At 52.2% G+C, this 15,816-nt stretch overlaps 1 protein-coding gene across 1 annotated transcript; it reads left to right on the forward strand.

The window, feature by feature from the left end:
- The first annotated feature begins 439 nt into the window (after positions 1 to 439).
- On the forward strand, positions 440 to 15,816 carry MLYCD (malonyl-CoA decarboxylase). Its single transcript, XM_037516235.2, has 5 exons — positions 440 to 976; positions 8,124 to 8,236; positions 10,209 to 10,365; positions 11,936 to 12,085; positions 13,835 to 15,816. The coding sequence occupies exons 1-5, from the start codon at positions 440 to 442 to the stop codon at positions 14,366 to 14,368; spliced, it is 1,491 nt and encodes a 496-aa protein (XP_037372132.1). The 3' UTR covers positions 14,369 to 15,816.

Raw genomic sequence — 15,816 nt, forward strand, 5'->3', positions numbered from 1 at the left:
AGCCCCTTGCAGAGAAGCCCGCAGATTCCTTCCTTCCTTCCCAGACACACTGCATCAGAATCTCAGGGAGTGGAGCCCAGGTCCTTGCATGCCCCATGAGGTTGGAGAGCTCGGCGGGGATAGAGGACGGGGGCCGAGACGGTGACTTTGGGCGGCCAGGTCACTGGCGGCTGCGGGGCGCGGAGGCGCGCTGGGCGCGCTGGGCGGCTGGCTTGGACCTTTGGCTGCACTTGGCCGCGCCCGCGCCCCGCCCCTCGCCACGCCTTCCGCTCCCCTCTCCCCGCCCCCACGGCGCCACTCCCGGATTGGCTGCCGCCCCGCCCATCCCCCGGCCTTGGCCAATAGGGCCGGCGCGCGGTGCGCGTCAGAAGCCGGAAGCCGGAAGCGCGGCGGCCGCGGTGGCGACGGGAGCTCCCCCGAGCAGCTGTCGCCCGGCGCCATGCGAGGCCTCGGGCCAAGCCTCCAGGCTCGGCGCCTCTTCCCGCTGCGGCTCCCGCCGCGGCCGTCGCGGCCGCCCGGACCCCGGCTGGCGAGCGGGCGGGCGGCCGGCGCTCTGGAGCGGGCCATGGACGAGCTGCTGCGCCGCGCCGTGCCTCCCACGCCGGCCTACGAGCTGCGCGAGAAGACGCCGGCGCCCGCCGAGGGCCAGTGCGCGGACTTCGTGAGCTTCTACGGCGGCCTGGCCGAGGCGGCCGAACGCGCCGAGCTGCTGGGCCGCCTGGCGCAGGGCTTCGGCGTGGACCACGGCCAGGTGGCCGAGCAGAGCGCGGGCGTGCTCCAGCTACGCCAGCAGCCGCGGGAGGCGGCCGTGCTGCTGCAGGCCGAGGACCGGCTGCGCTACGCCCTGGTGCCGCGCTATCGCGGCCTCTTCCACCACATCAGCAAGCTGGACGGAGGCGTGCGCTTTCTGGTGCGGCTGCGGGCCGACCTGCTCGAGGCGCAGGCCCTCAAGCTGGTGGAGGGTCCGCACGTCCGGGTAAGGCCCCGCCCGGGCCGCTCCCCCCTCCCCCCGACGGCGGGGTCAGCCAGGGCCACGCCCCCACCTTGCCCCAGGGGAGGACCCTCTGCGTCTATCAAGGCCCAAACACTCCCTCTTCCCCAGCCCGACGCTATGCCCCCCGAAACCCTATGTTTTCTGAATCTACCTTGCTGCAGTCCTTACTAGACATGTAGTGTTTGCTAGAAACTTGGCACTTGCCAAGCGTGGTCCATGATGTCTCTTATTTGAGCCAAGAGGTCTCATCTATGTGTGGTATACTTGAGTGAGCTCCGAACTCAGTCAGCCAGCCTTCTGAAAACCTGGAGGGCGTGTGACATAGTCCTAAGAAGTCCTATAATGTGCAGAAAGACAAATCACCAGTGGCCACTGTGTATGGGTCCGGATGCCTTCAAGTTTTCTTTGCCACAGAACTTTGAGCAGTTCGCTTTCCTAAGTTAAACCCTAAAATGATTCTAAGTTGACTTCTTGTACTAAGCCAGATGCTTAGTACAAGTGAGCTCACGTTGAATGCAAGTGTATATATACTTTGAGATTTAAATAATGAGCACTTGATGGCTGATAGTTGAATATGGTCCTTTCATACTGTTGGTTTTGAATATGGAGAGGAGTGACTTGCCCTTTTAGTGGGGGGGGGGGGGAGATGTAAATGTTTCAGATGGTAACATTTGTAGGTGCTTAAAAAAATTCACCAGTGGGATGATGAGGTCCCAATTCATTTATGAACTACTAACACTGGCATGATAGTTTTTAATGTTCATTGCCTCACCCTTAGATGCATGGCATACATGTCCCCTTTTACAGTAAAGGAAACTGGTAGTGAGGTTGTGTGACTTGACCAAGAACTCAGGGCAAATAGTTATGTGTTCAATCACCCATGCAAACCCAGTGTTCTTTGCACTATATTTTATGTCCCCGTCCTACTGTGTGAATTATGGTGTTGGTCAGAAACTGTTTTGACTACTTAGTCTTAGAAGCATAAACATTGGCTATAGTTAAAGGTGGGGTTTATCTCAGTGGTAGCAGTAGTATGACTTGATTGCTCTTGATAGCTGGTTAACCTTCAATGCTAAGCATTACACAGAGCCATAATCTGAATTCACCATGCTCCGGCTCAGGCCCAGTCTGAATGGCTGGTTTGTGTGCTCTATATACCGCCTGCATTCCCAAGTCAGCCAAAGGTCCCTCCAATTCCTCTCGAGGGAGAGTTGGCTTTATCTGCAATCTCAGTAGGCTTTTTTTCCTCGAAGCAGGAGCCACGGCTGCATTGATTGTTATTGCACAGGAGGCTTGAGAATGACATAGAATGCCGCCTCTCCCTGAATGAAGCCATCCATCCATCCATCCATCTGTCCACTCAGCACATGATCTTTGCATGACTGACTTGCACCAGGCATGCTCAGGGTGCCAGCGTCACTTGGTCCAAGAGCAGAAACTTCTGTCTCTGTGGGGAGAATTAGTAGCAGATCTGGTAGGAGATGACTGCTTTTTTGTGTCCTTGCTCATTTCATCCTCATCCTTTCTTAGCCCTAGGAACAGAGGAAGTAGATGACTAAAGCTTGTCCTGGTCAAGTGCAGCTGCCCAGTATACGGAGCTGGGGAGAGCTGCAATCCAGGGCCAGGCTCAGTGACTCCATAGCTCTGTATTTCATCACTCATTACCAGCTCTTGGAGCTGACAGCTTAACTACATCTAAAACGCGTTTATTCTTTTATAACTTGTCTTTTTCTGTAAAGTCAAGGGCAAGCTAAAACAACCCAGCTAACTAATGGCTTTGTGTTACCTACTTTCAGTGAATCAAGTATTTAATAGCCTTTATTTGTGACAGTTTCCTCCTCCTGAGGTGCAGCGTGAGCTTCCATCTTAGCAGTGGTCTGGAACGTCCCAGGAATGCTCATCACACCTCACATGGCTGGCAGTGTGGCATTTAGTGTCTCTCCTTGAGCGTTTTTGGTGTAGAGTCAACTGTCCTGGGTGACAGTTCCAGCTTGGGAATATCCATTACTCCCTTCCACCGACCCTCCTGCCTAGCCAAGTCGGCTCTTGGATAGAAAGTTCCTGAACCCAGAGCTAATGGGGAGGCCTGTTAAAAGGGCTACCTCCGCTTCTGCTCATTCACTCTACTTTGCCTACCACTCTAGCTTCAAGTAGTCTCCCCCAGGTTCCAGCATCTTGGCACGTGTTATTGTCTACCCCCTCACTAGAATTCCATGCATTAGCCCCAGGATGAGCTTTTGGAGCATTTTACTCCCAACCCCACCGTATCCCGCCCCCAACTAAATGAACAGCTCGAATGAAGAGTGCCCCACCAGATGACCAAGTCCGAGTGGGCACACTGACCATTCCCATTTGTCTGGACATCACACAGCTCCACTCTGAGTTCTGAGCCTGGCAGGATGCCCAGAAGGTTTCTGCCTGCCAAGAGAGACAGCAGACATTTGGATTGCCCCTGGCTGGTGTCACCCTGTGCCTGGGACAGCCCGACATACAAATACACTACCCAGACTGGCCCCTGCCAACCTCTGGACTTGAAAGAGAAGGTCAAGTGAACATGCAGTGCTTCACAGGAGAGTGACTGGGGACTTGGGCCTGTGCATTTCTCCAGGCCAGTCCAATCCACGTGCCCATTACAAGTTCTTGCTGAGTCCTCTAGGGCTCAAGTAACTGGCAAGTGGGAGGCCACAAACAGATGTCTTAGAGGACAGGAGCAGCAGAAGCAGCAGCAGTGGAGAGGGAAGGCCCTAATGCCCAGTACTGTCTTTGCCATCCATTGAGACTGTCCTGAATGCCACCCATTGCTGTGGCTTTAGAGGGTACTAGCCAAGTCACTTAACCCTTGGGCCAGTTGGCTCTGTGCTAGAGGTGAGACTGTGGTCAGTATGTTGAAGGTCAGCCTGCTTCTGAGAAATGCACTGAGGGATATGGTGAAGCTTTGCTACCTACACAGTTTACAAATGTGGGCACCGATCGTGAAGACCTTGCTCTTAGATCAGGGATGGTGATTATCAGAAGCCTGGAAAGAATCCAGGAGACTGACATTTCTGTCTTGCGTGCAGCCGTGCATGAATACCAAACACGGGTGCCCAGACAGGGCTGATTTGCTTTCCTTTGATGTTTTTAATCAGATAAGGTTTCTTTTCTCTCTAGTGGGGCATGCTTAATCCTTTTCATAGGAAGTTTAGAGTCAATAACAAGTCTTTTGCTGGGAAGATACTAGTGCTTTCATGGAAGAAGGTTTTACAGACTGGCAAAGGTCACAGATCTGTGCTGTTTCTCAAGGTAGCAGGTCCCACATGTGGGGAGGATGGGTATTTGCCCCACAGTGAGTTCAAAGGTCAGCAGAAGCCTAAGTCTGTTAGAGCCCAGCCTGGGGCTTTTGCACCCATACTGAGTCTACACTCGCATGGTATGGCCTCTTGATGTCATTTTCAGAACTCTGAATTACTATACGTAAATTGATCTTAAGGAACTTTTTCCAGGAAGCAATTTTAGCTGGTTCCATAATTAAAGAATTAGTAGAAAAGGCACTGGTCAATATCCCTACCTTCTGTGATTAGAAACTGCCAGGGTTTTAAACAGTCCTGTTGGTTACCAGATAGTGTTCTTGTTGCAAAACATGCTCTTTTCCTCTGTCAGAGTTCCAAGTGAGTGAAGAGGCTTGGTCCTGGCATGGGTGTGTGACCCTCGGTGGAAGTCCCATTCTGCGTGTTCTTTTCTGAGACAGATGCCAGGGCTTTGTGCTCAGAGGGGCAGGTTCAAATCCACCTGGCAATCTCAATCGCTATCGCTCCATACTCCTTCCTGTCTTCAGCTTTCTGCTTAAACATGGGGTGCAGGAAAGGAATGTAAGAGGTGGCTGCTAACCTTGGCAGACTCCCGCCAAGTGCCTTGTCTTTAGCAGAACAGAATGCATGCCAACTGGCGCTCCCCGAATCAAATGCCCTGTTACCCAGCTTCACCTGTGGGCTATGTGTGTGAGTGTGGGCCTGAATGTAGGGGTGGGGGTGTTATATGCTTTTTGTTTTTTTTTGTTTTTTCAAAGACCCATAGAGGTGGAAGAGTTTGATTTTTTTTTCCAGACAAGATCCCCATGAAATGGAGCTGAGTCTCCATTGTGGGAGAAGGTCGGAGCACAGATCAGCAGTTTGTGGGTGATGGAAGGAAGTTGGCATTTAGAGAATGGGAGGGTCTGCTGGGAGGTGGGATATGGAAATGGGGGGTGTGGGGGCCTAGACAGCAGCATGGGTGGTACTGCACACAAGGGACAAACACGGGGCCCGTCCACTCCATTTGATTCCCAGCCATGCCAGATGCTTTATTGTGTGGCCTCTTTGGTGGACTTGTCCTGATTTTAAGTGAGAGTAGCAGGCATTGCTTCTACTAAATTCTGTGCTTAGCTTCTCTGTTGTTAGCGTCTGCCCTGGTCCCCTGAGGGCCGAGGGCTGCAGTGAATGGGAATGGGACTGAAATGCCTTCGCTTCAGCACTGTCAGCCCCTCCGCTGGCTTTCAGGGCCCCTGGACAATGAAGAGAGCTTTTTCTTCACATACCAGAAGCAAGGAGACCTGGAGAGCCCCAAACTTCAGAAGGGACCGAGGGAGCTAGCTGTTTCTCTGTTCAGAGGGCAAGCTGGCCGGCCTTCTCAGCTGTTATCCGAGATGGGTGCAGTGCACGGGACGGAAAAAGCTGAACGAATGCGGACTCCAGTGCCGCCGGCACCCCAGCAGTGGCGTTTCTGAGGCTTGGGCTGTTGGTAAATGACCGCGTGAACGCACAGCTTTTTGCTTTCTGTTCCTCCTGTTCCTGGTGGCCCGGCAGCGTGTTGCCTGGGTGGTTGATATTGGCCGGACAGCTGTGGTCCCGGTGGGCTAAGCAGTGGAGACTGCTAACCTTTCACCTGGATTCCCTCTTCCCTGCACCAGCATATAGTTTAGAGCAGCCAGCAGTCCGGAATAGAATGAAGAGACATTTAGAGGGAGAGTTTTCACCAGCCAAAGGGTTTCTTTCATGATCAGTACTAAAACTAGATAGTTATGGCTTTTTCCTGTTTCCTGAATGTAATGGAGATGCCAGAGCATGGAACTTGGCTGGTTGGCATTTTTCCAGGGAGAGGATCCCTGGTTGTTAGCACATGCTCAAGAGTGTGTGAGGCCCCCAGGAAGACCAGGAACCACTGTGGTCAAGCGCAATCAATAGTTTCATAAAGAGCAGGTTCTGTTGCCTAGCAAATGACAGCTCTGCCCCTCCCTTCCTGCCCCTCCCCTGTTCCCTTCTCCTAATGCTTTTCTTTTTCAGTTGCTACCAATTTATCAACCACTTTCCACAGGGACCGCCCCCCTCCCCTTCTGTGCTTTGGGCACTAGAGGAATGAATCAGAAATGACTTCTGCCCTTACAGAGTGTAGAGCCAGGCAAAGGACACTAGATGCTTATGGAATCGAAGGTTAAAGGAATTGCCGCGGTCATCTGGTACAGCTGCCTTTCTTCAGGCGGCACCGCCAAGTCCTGTGGACCTGCGCTCACTTGGCACCCAGTGAGGTCGCTCCTCCAGGAGACATCTGGGCAGCCCCAGCCAGTCATAAGTCCTTCTTTACAGTGAGTTCTGTCAAAGTCAGACTACCTGTGACTTCCCCCAGTTGATCCTAGTTTTATTTCCCTCATGGAATCCCACAGAACAAATTTGTAGCCTCTTCTGTGCTCCAGGCCTTAAGTATTTAAATTTAATTCTCTTTGAAGTATTTAAATTGAGATTTCACTTCATTCTAAAGCCTTTTCTGAGCCACAAACCCATAACTGCAACTTACCCTTCAGTGACAAAGTCTTGAGACCTTTTACCAGGGATTAAAATGTGAAATGATGCTGTGACATTTTTACAACTCCACTCTTAGTTATCGGAGTTATCCATCAGGGTCTCTGGAATCTTAGACAAAGATTCATAAGGTCAGTCCTATACCAGATGTTTACCGTTACTCAATTCAGTGTATCTGTTAGTATGTGATTTGTCTATGAGTAACACAGACCCAAAATAAGTGATTTGAGTAACAGAATTTATCTCATGGAAAAGTTTGCAGCGAGGCCACTGAGGACTGATTCTGCTCTGCAGTGCCCTCAGTTGACCCGACTTCCATCCTGTTGCTCTCCCTCGAAAAACCTTCATTCTCCAAATTACCTCATGGCCCAGAACGACTGCTTTAGGTCTAGCCATCACACCTCCTTCCAGCTGAATGGAAGGACAAAGAAAAAGATGGGTGCAAAGAACACACTGCTTCCAGGCTTTAAGGACACAGCTGTTTCAGGACAGCTCTGCTAATGTCTGGCTACCCTGTGATCCGGGTCTGCTGCCTGGGGCCTCCCCTCTGCTCTGACGCTCGGGTCACTGCTGTTACATGGTCAGCGGGGTCACCGTCAGCTAAACCCCGATGGTTCTGCTCCAACACACACGCCTCTTGCTTTTCTTGCCTCAGAGGGCTCTGTGCAAGTGTATTTTGGAATAGTAATCCTTTTAGAAAGTAATGAAGTTATTGTGAGGTGAATTAGAAGAGATTCATCAAACCTAAATGCACTGATTGCCAGATTCACTAGTAACGTAAGTCCCGAGAAGGGAGGGGAAAAATGGTACCAGTGAAACTGACCCGCCATCCTTTCAGAGGTGCCCCTTGACTCCAGAAGTGTGAAAATACGTTCCTTAGAGAAATAGGGGACCTGGATCCAGTGCTTGTTTCTCTTAGGAAACAAGGAATAAGGTTTGGCAAATCGAATGTTCCTGAGAGGAGGACTTGAGCTCGGTGTTCTTGTCCTTTGCGATAGGCCATGCCGCGTGATGCCAGCTTTGAATTTCCAGTTGGGTGCACTAGGTGAACAAGTACGGATGCGGTATTTGACTTGAGCAACTCGGTCCCCATGGAACACTCATGCAGACGGCTTGAGGTTGAAGTGGTTGTGCTCAAAAGGTTGAACTCGGTCTTCATGTGGGGGAAGAACTCAGTTGCACAGACTCAGAAAGAGGCGGCTGGAGAATCTTCTGGCAGTCTTCTGTGCTGGGTTCATTGCATTCACTGTGCTGGAGGCGGGCCGAGGTGGGTGGCATTCTCTCTTGGGGAGGCCCACAACTGTCTCTTGTCCTTGCAGGAAATGAATGGAGTGCTGAAAGGCATGCTGTCCGAATGGTTCTCCTCTGGCTTCCTGACCCTGGAGCGAGTCACCTGGCATTCACCCTGTGAAGTGCTACAGAAAATCAGCGAGTAAGTTGCTGGCTTCCCTTTTTCCTATTTTCCCCTGAAAGCCAATCTCCATTCTTATGTACACTTTATCTGGAGCTTGATAAAGCCCAGACAAGGGCTTCACAGCTGTGGTGGTTGTCCAGGCAAGTGAATCCCGGATCACTGAGTGGACAAGGGCACAGAGACATTTCTGTCCCCAGTAAGTGTGGGCATTCGTTTCTGATCTCATTTTAAATGTGGGGCCTCTATTCTACCTCATATTAAATTTGGGGTCTCATTTCTGTCCTCATTAAATATAGGGTCTCATTTCAAATGCACAGGCCCACTTTTTCCCAAGACTCATTAGTAGAGCTGTATGAAGTCACTGGACCAAGTTTTTGCATTAGTAATTCATTCAGGTAGCAGCTAACTAGATGAGCTAGCTGCTAAACTTTCTCCCTTGGATAAAATCCCTAAAATTGCTGCGTTATTTATAACAGCTGAGACATGGAGGCAGCCTAAGTCCCTATCCGCAGAGGGTTGGAGGAAGATGTGGTATGTATTACTCACAGTGGAATGTGATTCAGCTATAAGAAAAGATGAAATGTTGCCATTTGCAGCAAAAGGGAAGGAACTTGAGGGGTTTATGCAAAGTGAAGTCAGAAAGACAAAGGCTGGATGATTTCACTCATGTGGGTAATAGTAAGGAAACAAAGTGGCTGAACTGACAAAGAAAAATTGAAGTCAAGTAGAGGACCCTGATAATCCAGCTGAGATTTCCAGAGGTGACAAGGCAGGAGAGAAGAGTTAAGGGTAAGAGGGATGGTGGTGGCTACTTTGCTTTTGTTTTTTTTTTTTTTTTTTTTTTTTTCCTTAAAAAAAAAAAAAATTGTGTGTCCAGGGCCTTTCCTACCTTTATGAATGAAAGACGTTGTCTTGGGTCCTCTACCACTCCTGAGCCAGTCCAGCTCCTTCTTTGGAAATTTTGTTATAAAGAAATCTGTCAGTTCTTATAATCCAGAAGTTCTTATAGATGACAGGAAAATCTATCTTTTCCTTTCTCTTTCCTCAGCCCATGTTTGGCTTTTTCCCATGTGACTCATAAAGGGCCCTGAACCAGCCTTACACCTAGCCCAAGGCAGAGGAAAGGAGACTGGGGGGGGGGGGGAGGAGTGTGAAAGCAGGTCAAGTGAAGAGCTGCCGCATCGAGAACCTAAAAGCCTTGGGAAGGACCCACAGTCCTTTATATTTCCTCCAGAAGGCTACATCTCTGGTAGAGAAAGGTTAATGCATTTGAATTGAATGAAGCAGTTGAGCACAGGCCTATTATTGATTAGTTCTTGTCATACTGAATCCTCCCAGTGAAGCAATGGAAACAAAGATAACTGGGTCCATTTCACAGATTTGGAAGCTGAGGCTGAGAGAAAAGCTAAGTAATTTTGTTAAGGCTGCTCAGCCAGCAGGACCAGAATTAAAACTTGGACTGCCTAGAAAATTAAAAAAAAAACCCAACCCTAATAGTGCCATGCACAGTGAGATACCCCTGGGGTGCCAGGCTTGTCCTCACCCTCAGACTCTCTTTCCACCACTTCTCTCTTCCACCTCCTGCCGTCCACATTGTCTCGTGGGGTGGAGGTGTTTGGTGCTGTCCTGTGTGCTGTGTGAGGGCCGAGCGCCTGCCGTGGCCCATGCTGAGGACACAGTGCTTGGGTGAGGCCACCAGATCCCGCAGGTGTTTGCCTCTTTGGCTCCACACCCAGAGATCCAGCAGGACGAGAGACAGGGTGTCCCAAATCCACTGGGCGCTGAGAATCAGAGCACAGTTTTGTGTAAAATGGTCATTAATTTCTTCTCAAAGTCAGTGGTGTTTCACATTAAAGTGATATTCTCTGAATTTTCCTGAAGTGGCCACTGAAGCTGATTTCGAGGACTTTCTCTGCATTAGTGAATGGCTCCAAGGAAACGCCGCAGGCGTGGGACTGACTGGACGTGTCTCCCTCTAACCCCCTGGCAGGGCAGAGGCTGTGCACCCGGTGAAGAGCTGGATGGACATGAAGCAGCGCGTGGGGCCCTACAGGAGGTGCTACTTCTTCTCCCACTGCTCAGCCCTGGGGGAGCCCCTGGTGGTCCTGCACGTGGCGCTGACCAGTGATATCTCCAGCAACATCCAGGTACAGAGTGGGGCTTCAGGACACCACGAGCGTTCCAGGGCCCCTTAAGTGGTTTCACCTTGGCTGAACCCCTTCTTGAAAGATCGATTGTGTTAGGCTTGTGCAGATGTGGGAACTGGCTGGATAAAATCTCCAACTTGGTAGCTGCAGACTTGGAAGGAGAGAGCACTTGTCTCTGCTGGCTTCTAGCTGAGGAGTGGTTGAGTTGCTGCACAACACTTTTGTGAGGTGAAAAGAACCAGAAAGGCCCTGTGTTCCACTTTGCAGCATTTGTTTAATGTATGGGGGAATTTTTTTTAAGATTTATTTGTTTATGCATACAAGAGCTGGGGTACAGGCCAGAGGCATGGGGGGTGAGAGGATTCACCAGAGACAGAGCTGGGGACAGAACAGGCAGACAGACCGAAAGCACTGCTAAGGGGAGCAGCGGGCGAGACAGGAGAGGTCTGCCGTGCCATGTGGGAATCTCCCTGGCCCGCCGGGAATCGAACCACACTCTGCAGAGGCTGCAGACAGCTTCACGGCGCTGCGCTCAACCTGCTGCACCACTGGGGAGACCTCTTGGGGGGAATTTAAAAGACTCATGATTGAGAAATTTTAGAAAGGGCCCAGGTTATATGCCAGCTGGACCCAGAGCCCTGCAGTTGGGGCATGGGTGCCCCACCCGCCTCTGGCCAGCATCGCTTCTCATTCCAGGGCTGGCCTGGGGATGGATAAGCCAGTGCCACCAGTTCTGGGCCTGGGATTGGGGGCACAGGCCAGGAAACATAAGGACAGGTGAGGGGGAGCAAGACCCCACAGCCAGTGAGGGAGGGCTGCCAACCCAATAAGCCATTGGGAGGTTGGAGAGATGAAGATATGACAGGCCCCTGGGAGTGCTGTGGGGAGAGGACAGACACGCAGCGTGTCCTCCATCAGAAGGTCACCAGAAGAGCCATGGAGTCAAGGTTCTGGGCCTTTGTTCTTGGTCACAGGGAGAGCTTGCTGGTGCAGGGGTATTTCACACTCAGAGCTACTGAGCCTCTCGGAGGGCACTTGGGCAACATCTACTAACACAGAAAAGATGCCTTCCTCTTGCTGTAAAAATTGCACTGTGAGGACTTTGTCCCGGGAGAGGCTCCAAACTGAGAGCAGACTGTCACACACTGCGCAGGCTCCCGTTTCTGGAGCTGGAAATACTAAAGGGCGCCCGGGAGCTTCTGCCCTGGATTGCTCTCACACACCTAAATGTAGAGGCAGCTTAGGATTTTGACATCATCAAACTTCTGGATATTGTAGGGGAGCAGGTTGATCAAGTGTCAGTTTATACCAAGGCATGAAAAAGAGGAAAGGGATATAAATTGCTGTTCAACAAAGAATCTCAAAGGGAGGGAAAGGATCCACACAGGGACAAACCCTGGGGTTCTGGAGAGGTTTCCAAACAGAACAGAGGCCAGGAGATCCATCTTCATCACCGTGACCTCAAGTCCAGGGTCCCGGGGGGCAGAGGAGAGCTCATGGCCCAGAAAGGAGGGTGAAGTGCAGCTGTGGGCACGTCCACGCCTCTCACCTGGTGGTGAATGTCCTCCAGGCAATAGTGAAGGAGTCCCCTCCGTCCGAGAGCGAAGAGAAGAACAGAATCGCAGCGGCCGTGTTCTACTCCATCAACCTCACCCAGCCAGGCCTGCAGGGCGTGGAGCTGGGCACCTTCCTCATAAAGCGGGTGGTGAAGGAACTGCAGGTGAGTGATGGGGCACCCCTGCCAACCATCTCAGGGGTGGGGTGAGGTGCTTCCCAGGAACCCTGGGACCGCTCAGGAGCTGGAACCAGTGCCAAAGACAGTCCCAGTTCTGGCTGTTCCTGTGGCCTCCAGATGCAGTGTGTGCCAGGGGCCTCTCTCCAGAGGACCCTGTTGTGGTTTTCCCATGTTGTCCTGGCATAAGTGTGAGGCATGGTCCCGCCATTCTCTTTGTTGCCCTGGGGAAAACTTCGGCCCTCCTGCAACAAAAGTGTTTGCTCTGGGTGTAGGCCTTTTATTTTTTTCTCCTAAGGAGTGTCATTGAATAGAGTGAGTAGAATCTAAGATCAGGTAAAATCATCAGACTGCACAGCCACCCCCACCACCCCGAGAGCCCGGCGCTCCACTTTGCGTGGTTTCAGCATGGACAGCGCCGCAGAAGCTCTGCCAGGGGAATGGCAGCTGGAGTGGGGGTTCTAGTATTGGCTGCTCCCTATTAAATTCGTAATCAACTCTTCAACCGGGGATCTCAGGGTTCGGTTGGGAGTCGGCTTCATTGCAGTGACTTTTCCCGGAGGTGGGGAAGAGCGTGTCTGATGCATGCCCGCCGCTGCTTTCTCCGTTGCAGCTTCTTTGCTGAAGGTGTACATGAACGGGCAGGGAGGGTGTAGGAGGGTAAGAAAGCCCCTCACAGGAAGGGCAGGCCCTGGTCAGGGCAGCCCACCCACAGGCTCTGGTTCTGGACCAGTCAGAGCAGGTCCCGCTCCCGCAGCCAACCTGAGGGCACACGGCAGGAAGTCACGAGCGGGGATCTGGAAGGAAGCCGAGTGCTCCCTGCCCCAGGGCGCCGGTGGGTTTTGTAGAACCCGAGCCGGAGAGCCGCCCTCGTGAGAAGAACACGGGGAGGTCACGTTCTGTTGTTAAAAGCGTTGGCCTTGAATTTTGAATGATGATGAGAAAAGGCGCATGACACGGGTCATAAAGCGTGACACGGGTCATAAAGCAGGGAACCCACTCACGCGTTGCTGAGCAACGACTGATGAGGAAGTGGACTTTACCAAACTACGGAAAGTAGGAGAAGCGTGCGGAGTGTGGAGGTTTTCTTTGCTTCCATCACACATTTTCCAAAAAAAAAAAAATCTCTAGTAAGTATCTATTATGTGTATAGTCAGAAAATACTGTGGTTTTGGAAATGAACATTGAGTTCTCTCTGTAATTAGTGATGGTGGCACCGTATTGACGGATGTGGAGAAATACCTGTCTCTACCCCTCTATCCTCTCCTCTGCACCCCCTGTGGTATATAGCTGGGCAGCTGATTATTTATTCAACAAACCGTCACTGGGTACATGAGTGCCAAGCATGAAACCAGGTTCTGTGGCCACAGAGAAGCCCATGAGAGAGGCACGGTGGGCCAGAAGGACCAGGTCTGCGGTCAGAGGCTGCATACCAAGTGCCCCCTGGAAGCAGTGCCTCTGACTGAGGGGGCAGTGGTGCAGACGGAGACACCTTGTAAAGGCGGGCCTGGGAGACTCGAGGTGTCTCCAGGGCCTGGCACCCATGAGGCCCTTAATAAATGCCCCCTGCAGGAAGAAAACCCTGAACTCAATTGTCACTCTGCAAATCATAGCAGCTGAGGCTGCTGAGGCTGAGGAGACAGGTGGGAAACACAGAGGTTTCCTGGGCTGGTGACGGGCCTGCTGAATTTGTGTGTTGTCTCTACCTTCCTTTCCTACCCCACCCCTGCCTTACAGAAAGAGTTTCCTCACCTGGGGGCATTTTCCAGTCTGTCTCCTATACCTGGATTCACCAAGTGGCTTCTGGGGCTCCTGAGCACGCAGGCCAAGGAGCCAGGGAAGAGCGAGCTGCTCACAGAGCCAGAGTGCAGGGACATCTCCGAGCTTACGGGCGGGCCCGCCCACGAGACCCTCAAAGGCCTGCTCAGCAGCAGTGACTGGGCGAAGTCTGAGAAGCTGGTCAGGGCACTCCAGGCCCCCTTGATGAGGCTCTGTGCCTGGTACCTGTATGGAGAGAAGCACCGGGGCTACGCCCTGAACCCCGTGGCCAACTTCCACCTACAGAATGGGGCCGTCATGTGGCGCCTCAACTGGATGGCCGACACCAGCCTCAAGGGCATCACCGGCTCCTGTGGCCTGATGGTGAACTACCGGTACTTCCTGGAGGAGACGGCCACCAACAGCACCGCCTACCTGGGCTCCAAGAACATCAAAGCTTCTGAGCAGGTGCTCAGCCTGGTGGCCCAGTTTCAGAAGAACAGCAAGCTTTAAAGCCCACCTTTCCTGAAGCAGGTGCCCCGGCCCAGAAAGGAGTCATACTCTACATGGGTAGGGCGCGGGAGGGCCTGTACCCAAAGGACTCTGCAGCCTCCCACACTGGGAGGCTGTGCCCAGACATAGCTGAGCAAGGTGGTGGTGGGTACAGGTGGACACGGACTGGGCGGAGAGGCGGTGCTCTCTCCAGAAGATTCTGTCTCTGCCTTCGGCCTGGCTCCCTGCCCAGGTTGGTGCTGTAGCACCGCTGCCTTTAGAAAGCCCTAGTGTCTGTGGGCCATGGTCCCAGGGTGGGTCCACCAGCCTCACAAGGACCTGGTGGCCGGTGAGAGCAGATTTTTCCTTTGAACCTAGCACATAGAAGGGTTGGCAGCTCTCTACGTCCACCAGCTAAATCGCCGAGAATCATGAATGTATAAGGGCTTCGTGACTTCAACCATTGAACACAAAGGGTGTTGTTGCTTGGGGCTTCAATAGGGTGACAGACTTTAAAATGACAGTGATTCAAGTTCATAATGAACTTAATGCTAAAGAACAAGTTTGTTCTGTGACTCATTAAACGTGGTTATTTAAGGTCGTGTGGCTTTGTCTTTAAAATCCAGACCTGAGCTGGGACCTGTGCTGCAACATCAGCTGTGCCCTTGGTCCCCGGCCAGCCTGCTGGCGTGTCAGGGGCTCTGTGGAGAGGGCCGGGGTGTGGCAAGAGAGCAAAGATGGAGCAGCGGTGATGGCTGTGTTGTGGCAGGAAGGTGTGTGTGCTCGTGGGCACGCATGTCTGTGTGTCTGCCTGTCTCGCCTCGCAGGGGGTGTTCAGTGCTCTCAGCTAGGTGAGCGAGGTGCTCCCCATTGTGCTTTTCGTCTGCCAGACCTGTCCGTCCCCTGATCTCTGTCGTCTTCTGCCTGTGACTTGTTGCCTGAGAACAGTGTGCCGGGGCCACCACTAGAAATTCTGCTCTTTGTGAATCCTGCTGCAAGCTGACCGAGGCCCCTGGCCCTGCTCTGGGCTCATCTGAAGGTCCTTGAGCTCCAGGGCTCCGCACAGGCCTAACACTACTGCCCTGAGGAGGAGCACGGCTGCTCCTCAGGGTCAGCTGCCTGTGGCAGCAGCTGCTGGTCCCCACTTTAAAATGTCTGGTCTCTACATTTACCCACTTAATACAAAACTTTCAAGCCAAATACACAGAAGTAGAGAAGAGTATAATGAACCCGTATAGCTGTCACCCAGCTTCCACAGTCATCAGGAAGTTTCCCTTTTTGTCAAACCTTATCACTTCTTACAGTATCTCACATGTACTAGGGTGCTTCATGAAGCCCGATGGGTGGTGGATGGATAAGTGGATGGATGGATGAATGGACGGACGGATGGGTCTCTCTTCTCGATGCCTCAGTCCAAATCACTGAAGGGAAAGCATCTGTGACACCTCCAGGATACTGCATTGAGCCAA

Source organism: Talpa occidentalis, unplaced genomic scaffold (genome assembly GCF_014898055.3).
Source record: "Talpa occidentalis isolate TD23 unplaced genomic scaffold, MPIMG_talOcc4v2.1 talOcc4.17, whole genome shotgun sequence".
NCBI classification, from domain to species: Eukaryota; Metazoa; Chordata; class Mammalia; order Eulipotyphla; family Talpidae; genus Talpa; species Talpa occidentalis.